This window comes from Chinchilla lanigera, unplaced genomic scaffold (assembly GCF_000276665.1).
Source record: "Chinchilla lanigera isolate Chin_1 unplaced genomic scaffold, ChiLan1.0 scaffold00005, whole genome shotgun sequence".
NCBI classification, from domain to species: Eukaryota; Metazoa; Chordata; class Mammalia; order Rodentia; family Chinchillidae; genus Chinchilla; species Chinchilla lanigera.
Genome location: NW_004955406.1, coordinates 42,494,712 through 42,502,182, shown reverse-complemented (window position 1 = coordinate 42,502,182; position 7,471 = coordinate 42,494,712). Strand labels below are relative to the sequence as shown.

Sequence of the window (7,471 nt, the reverse complement as noted above, 5' to 3'; positions counted from 1 at the left end):
AGGAAGGAAGGAAAGAAGGAAGGCAGGCCATCTCAATAGATGAAAACTGCAAAGGGATTGTTTTTGAGGGTTTGACCAATGTAAGACATTTACTTCCTCTTGCTATAAACTAAGTTAGTAATGTTTTTCTGAGAATTTACTAGGTACTAGGCACTTTGAGTTACATAGGATTGTCATATTTTTTCTACATAATATCTTTAGGAAGTAGGTGCTATTTTTGCTCTTTAACATATTAGGAAAACAAGATTTAAAAAGAATAAATAGTTCCTTATATGTTCTCAACAATAATCCTTTATCTGAGTAACAGCTGGCAAACATTTTTTCTCACATTGTGGGTTGTCTGTTCACTCTGTTGGTGGTTGCTCTTGCTGTGCAAAAGCTTTTTAATAAGATGAAACTCCAGTTGTTGATTCTTTGTGATATTTCCTGTGTGATCAGAGTTTTATTCCTAAAATCTTTTCCTACACGTCTTCAAGAGTTTTACCTATTCTATCTTCCAGCAGAAGAAATTTAAAGAAAGATTAAAGTTAATTTAAAGTAATTTCTTCTGTTTTAATATTTACATCTTTGATCCATTTTGAATTTAGTTTAGTGCATAGTGAAAGATATGAGCCAGTTTTTCCAGCACCATTTATTAAAGGGGCTATCTTTCTTCCAGTGAATGTACTTGGTACTTTTGTCAAAGATAAGGTAGCTGACTTTGTCTGGAGTTGTTTCTGCATCTTCTAATCTGTTCCATTGATCTCTGGGTCTGTTGTTTTATTTGCCAGTACCATGCTGTTTTTATCACAGTAGCTTGTGATGCCCCCCGCCTTGCCTTGGTTATCCAGAATTGCCTTTGCTGGTCTAGGTCTCTTTTGGTTCCAACTGAATTTTAGGATTGTTTTATCTAATTCTGTGAGATATGCTTTTGGAATTTTGATTGGAATTACCTTAAATATGTGTAACCGTTTTGGAAGTATGGACATTTTCACTACGTTGATTATTCCTACCCAAGAGCAGGGGATAGATTTCCATTTTCTGATATCTGCTTCAATCTCTTTTTTCAGAGTACTGTAGATTTCAGTGTAAAGATCTTTTACAACCTTCATTAGACTGATTCTTAGGTGTTTCATTTTTTTTGGATGCTATTGTGAAAGGTGTTGTTTCCCTAATTTCTCTCTCAGTGAGTTTGTTGTTTGTGCACAGAAAGGCTATTGATTTTTCAGTGTTGACTCTATATCCTGCTACACTACTGAATTTGCTTATTAAATCTAACAATTTTTTAGTGGAGTTTTTGGGTTTTCTATGTAGAGTATCATGTCATCTGCAAATAATGATAATTTAATTTCTTCATTTCCTATTGTTATTCCTTTTATTTCTTTCTCTTGTCCAGTTGCTCTGGCTAATGTTTCCAGGACTATGTTGAATAGGAGTGGAGACAGTGTACATCCTGGTCCTGTTCTTGATTTTAGAGAGAAAGCTTTTAGTTTTTGTCCATTTAGTATGATGTTGTCTGTTGGTTTGTCATAGATGGCTTTTATTAGATTGAGATGAAGACCATCTATTCCAATTTTCTGTAGGTTTTTATCATGAATGGGTGCTGGACTTTGTCAAAAGCTTTCTGTGCATCTATTGAGGTGATCAGGTGATTTTTGTCCTTGGTTCTGTTAATATGGTGTATTACATTTATTGATTTATGTATGTTGAACCACCCCTGCATTCCTGATATAAATCCTCTTTGGTCATGGTGTATAATCTTCTTGATGACTTTGTGCATTGTTTGCCAGTATCTTATTGAGGACTTTTGCAAGTATGTTCATTAGGGAGACTGACCTGTAGTTCTCTTTCTTAGTTGGGTCCTTCTCTGGTTTTGGTATCAGGGTAATACTTGCTTTCAGGAACAAATTTGGGAGTATTGCTTCACCTTCAATTTCATTAAAGAGTTTGAGTAGTAATGGTGTTAGGTCTTTAAATTTCTTGTAGAATTCAGCAGCGAATCCTTCAAGGCCTGGGCTTTTCTTTGTTGGTAGGTTATTAATTACATCTTCAATTTCATTGTTTGATATTGGTTTATTTAGGATTTTTATATCTTTTTGATTTAGCTTTAGTAATTCATATGTATCTAGGAATCTGTCCATTTGTTTTGCATTTTCCTTCTTATTAGAGTTCAAGTTTTCAAAGTACATGTAGATGATCGGGATTTCTGCAGGGTCCCTTTTGATTTCAACATTTTTATTCCTAATTGCATGCATTTTAGTCTTTTCTTTCCTTTTTCTGATAAGGTGGCAAAGGATTTGTTGATTTTATTTAACCTTTCAAAGAAACTCTTCAATTCATTGATTCTTTGTATTGTTTTCTTAGTTTTTAATACATTAATTTCTGCTCTGAGCTTCAAAATTTCCTCCCTCATATGAGCTTTTGGTACTGCCTGCTCTTCTTTTTCCAGAAGTTTGAGGTTCACTATTAAGTTATTTATTTGTGTTTGTTCTGTTTTCCTGATATAGGTATTCACTGCTATAAATTTCCCTCTTTGGACTGCTATCATTGTGTCCTATAAGTTCCAGTATGTTGTATTGTCATCATTATTTAATCGTAGAAACTGCCTAATTTCTTCTTTAATTTCATCTGTGACCCACTGGTCATTCAGGAGGGTGCTATTTAATTTTCATGTTTATGAAGTTCTTGTGGTTTCTTTGGCATTGATTTCCAATTTCATTGCACTATGATTTGATAATATGCATGGCATAATTTCAGTTGTTTTGCACTTACTTAAGCATGTTTTATGAGCTAGTATGTGGTCTATTTTGGAGAACATCCCACATGAAGTTGAGAAGAATGTGTATTCTGATGCTGTGGGGTAGAACACGCTATCCATTTACTAATTCCATTTGTTCAAAAGTTTGGTTCAGTTGTAATATTTCCTTGTTTCCTTTTTATCTAGTTGATCTGTCTTTTTGTGACCATGGAGTAGTGAGATCCCCCAGTACAATTGTATTAGTATTTATTTGATTTTTTGTGTCTGTTATTAAACCAGACTTTTCAAATTTAAACACCCAATCCAAAATGGGCTTCTTAGGTGAATACACACTTCTCAAATGAAGAAATACAAACAGCAAATAAATATATGAAAAAATGTTCAATATCACTGGTCATTTGAGAGATGCAAATTAAAACAACATTGAGATTCCATCTCACCCCTGAAAGAATGGCTGTTATCAATAAATCCACCAATAACAAATTCTGGAGGGGCTGTGAGGAAAAAGGAACACTTTTCCACTGTCGGTGGGAGTGTAAACTGGTGCAATCACTATGGAAGTTAGTGTGGAGATTCCTCAAAAAACTGGGATTGGAGGGCCCACTTGGTCCAGCTATTCCCCTTCTGGGTATCTTCCCAGAAGAATTAAAAACATTGTAACACAGCAACATATGTGCGTCCATAGCAACACAATTTGTAATAGCTAGATCTTGGAAATAACTCAAATGGCCATCAACCAAGGAATGGTTAAAAAAAGATGTGGTCTTCTTATATAATGGAGTAGTACTCAGCCATAAAGAAGGATAAACTGGAGTTTTTTATAAGTACATGGATGCAATTTGAGAATCATACTCATAAGTGAAATAAAGTAAATCAGAATCACATGTGCAAACATCGTATTGCCTCCCTAGTGTGAGAAGCTGAAAGAGTAAATAAGATCCAAAATGTACAATAGATATTATAAAATGAGAAGAAACTCTTCAAAGGGAAAGAGAAATTGGGATGGGAGAAAGGAGACAACAAGGAAAAGAAAAGCAAGAGCTGGGGATATAGCTCAGTGGCACAGTGCCTGCCTGGCAAGTGCAAGGTCCTGAGTTTGATTCTGGTGCAAAAAAAAAAGGAAGGAAAAGCAAATATATATATATATATAAGATAGACTACAAATTTCTCTTTATTTATTGAAAAGAAACATTTGTTCATTGAAAAGAAACATACTAATATTGTTTGTACAATTAAATGCCAGTATCTTGTACAATTAAATGCCAGTATCTTGTTAGTTACTCTAAGTAACTAACTTAAGGATAACAATACAAAGTGTATTAACCATTGTTACCCTCCTATTATCTTGTTTTGAAATTCTATTTTTTTCTCTTTAAAATAAAAAAAAAAGCAAATAACCTGATCCATGTCCCTTTCCACATAAATTTGGGGGTAGGGGTGTCTCACTTCAGACTCGATGTGCTTCAACATGATGTGACACTGCTCCCTGGGAAGCTGGAAAGGTAGATTCTAGCCAGGCATTAGCCACCTCTCCACAATCTATGAGAATCATTCCATTCTGGGATGAGCCTCTGAAGGCAGGGCCACCATATACAGTTCTTCAGGCTATGCACTGCTCAAGGGTACCTCATCTAAGAGGATGGCTTCCATGCAGCAGGTGTGCTCTAACTTATATGGGAAGCTGTAGGCGGAGCTGAAGATCTGGATCTAGCACTGGAGGTGCTAAGACCTTAGGTAGTAGCGCACAGAGCTGGGCACACACGTGCACAAGACTGTGCCATCACGTCATACTGCAAACATCCAGTGGAGTTTCTCTTCCTTCCCACTGCTTCCGTGACTCAGTCCTGTCCCCACCTGTCTTCAAACCGGAAGGAGGAATGCCTGGAGAACATGCCGTTCACACGGGGTGACAATGTCCTCTGGAACCTACTTTTAATGAAGAGGGGTCCTTTCTAATTGGTCCAAGGATGCCATTACATATGGGGGTCCAGGCAAGGGGCCTCAACTTCAGTCTCCAGCAACCCCATCCCTTAGTTGCTGGTTCAAGACCAGCAGGGGCAGGATGATGACATCCTTTATAAGGAAAAGAATGCCCATGAACTGTTGCCACAGGGGATTCCTGGGGTATTTTTAAGCGTGTCATCCCTTGGGTACACTATGCTTATTTGTGCTCTCTTTCCACGAAAATCATCACATTTATTGAACTGTTCTTTGTCCAAGGCGTGAATTAGTAACCACCAAGCCAGCCAGGCAAGCTGGAGTCAGTGACCCAAACGGCCCAAATTGCTTCTTCATTGGAGCTGGAGGGCCCAGGTCAGCCAGGGGGCAACAACTGCCAGATCAATGGAGGGGGAATTCCTCTCCTGAATCTTGAAGTTTCCCTTCTCTCCTGCCCAGGTGGTTGCGTCACTTACCCTGGAGATCCCTGAGTGGGCTGGCTAAGCCGAGCCTCCTAAAAAGTCAGGGACCCTGCACTAGAAGGGAGCTGTGGATTGGGGGGTTTTCCTTGAAGCATCACTGTTACCACCTTGGACAAGTTCTGTAGGAATAAGAGACAGTAAGGACAAGCAGGAAGCAGGACGGTTTCCTCTTCTAAGTAATAAGACCCAGAGAGAGGGACCTGATACAAGCATCAGGGAGGTGAGTGGCAGCACTACACTTGTCCCCCATCTGAGTGCCAGCTTCCGCTGCCATCCAGCACCCCACACTGCTTCTCAGTCTCCAGGTTCACAGAAAGTGACAAGACGACACCCCAGCACCAGCGTTTCCTAGGATGAGTCCAAAGGGATCTTATTTCTGGACAGAGGTGGATGGAGAAGCCCCACAGCAGCCCCCAAAATACAAGGTGAGATGAGACTTTCTCCTGGAGGTCGGGGTCCTGCTCTGAATCCTGCAGGGTTGAGGGGAGGTTGCAGCAGCAGCTGTCATGCGTGCTCCGGGTCTTCGTAAGGAACATGGGCTCTTTTCCCAGAGGCCAGGTAAGGATCCTGGTGTTCAGGCCACAGCGTCTCCCTCCTCCTCTTCTTCTTGGCCCCCAACAGAGTGAATGGTTCCTTTGAAAACCCATGTGAGAAGAGCCAGCTCTCATTAGAAGGAGAAGAAACTTGCAGACCTTTAGGCAAAGCTCTTCTTTCATGGTGGGAAAGAATAGAAAGTTGGTCCAGGTCATTGCATCAGCCTCAAGTAGAGCAGAACCTCTAGTTCTATGCTCTTCCCTCTACCCTACTGTCAACCCCTTCCCTTCTTATCTGCTTCCAGAGACAGGACAGAAGGGGGCTCAGAGGGCAGTGAGGAACAGGGAAGCCACACGTCAGCCTGTGCTGGAGATGAGGTCCTTCCCAGAAGGACTTCAGCAGCAAGAGAGCTCCCAGTGGGGCCAATCCACTAAAACAGTGTGCTCTAACAGAGGCTGCAGGCCGGGACCACAGTACTGGCAAGTCCCGTCTCCTGAAGAAAGGACTTCCAAAGGTCACTGGCAGGGAGGGTACCTTGGAGACATTTGTCTGAATGATACCTTCCAGCGTGCCCCAATCAAGGCTGATAACCCTCTGGAAGCCTTTTATCTCACACTCTGTGCTTCCTCATTGCCCCTAGGAGGTGGCTTTTGCTCCTGAAACAGAGATATTTTTGTGCCACCAGGCTTCCAAAGAACAAGGTGGCATAACGCAGGGACTTTGGCCCCAATCTGTGCTGCATTAGGACTTGGCACTTCAGGAAGGTTAACAAGGACCAGCCCCAGAGGTAGACCCGAGGTACCCTGGACTTGGTGAATATTGACCAAGTCGGGATGAGGGGCAGGCCTGCCCAGAAGAGCCTCTGAGGAGGACCATTTCCAGGATAGGGCTGGAACTGCCATGGCAGTGCCCAACAGAGGGGACCCACCAAAGGGAAGGTTATGAGGTATGAGAAGCCTGAGCACTTTTCAAAAATCTGACCACTCCCAAGGCCATTGCCAGACAAGGCCTGAGAGAGACAGCTGGACAGAGCCCAGCCAGGTGACAAGCTGGAGGGCCAGCGCTCACTCTACAGCTCTCCCCTCTGCTCCAGCTTTCTCCCCCTTCTTCCCTCTTCCCCTGTCTCCTCCCTCCTCTTCCTGTTTCTTCCCATTTCCTTTTCTGCTCCTTTTGATTCTCTAGGGCACAGTCTACATCCCAAACTGGCCCATCACATTGTGTGGCCTCATCTAGCTGGAGGGCAAGCACGTTCCCGCCTATGGCCAAACTATGCCCTGTGAGCACCTGTTCTTCATTTCACAGCTTATTGGGTTTCAATGTGGCGTTTTTGTCCATGCATATGACATATTTTGATCATATCCATCCCCCATTATTCTTATTTATACCCTTCCCCAGTCTCCCTTTTATTTTAATGTTATCTTTTTTTTTTTTTTTTTGGATTCCACATATTAGGAAAAAAGGGTGATACCTGTCTTTCTCAGTTTGACTAATTCCAATTAGCATGATGATCTTCGGTTCCATCCATTTTCTGGAAAGTGACATGATTATGTTCTTCCCGGCTGAATAAGACTGCATGGTGTAGATGCACGACCTTCTCTTTATGCATTCCTCCATCGAGGCACCTTGCTGGTCCCATAGGACAGCTGTTGTGAATAGTGTTATCTCCTGTTCCTAGTCTCAGTGAAGCATGTATTACAGCAGGAAAGAAACAGCAGTGACCAGCTACAGGTTCCAAAAACTGCAGGCAGGAAGTAGACAGATTCAAAGAACAATTTTTAAT

The 7,471-nt window shown here is 41.4% G+C and overlaps 1 protein-coding gene across 4 annotated transcripts in view; it reads left to right on the top strand.

Annotated features, from left to right (window-relative positions):
- Fcamr (Fc receptor, IgA, IgM, high affinity) overlaps window positions 1-7,471 on the top strand; it is a 33,904-nt gene that overhangs the window by 16,532 nt on the left and 9,901 nt on the right. For 2 of the 4 annotated variants that reach the window (XM_013502777.1, XM_013502781.1), the window contains exon 1: window positions 5,496-5,582. In XM_013502777.1, coding sequence (XP_013358231.1) covers window positions 5,511-5,582 — 72 coding nt within the window. In that variant the 5' untranslated portion in view covers window positions 5,496-5,510. Of the gene's footprint in view, window positions 1-5,288; window positions 5,378-5,455; window positions 5,583-7,471 lie in introns of those variants that run through there. The other 2 variants (XM_013502773.1, XM_005375409.2) reach the window with 2 other exon arrangements.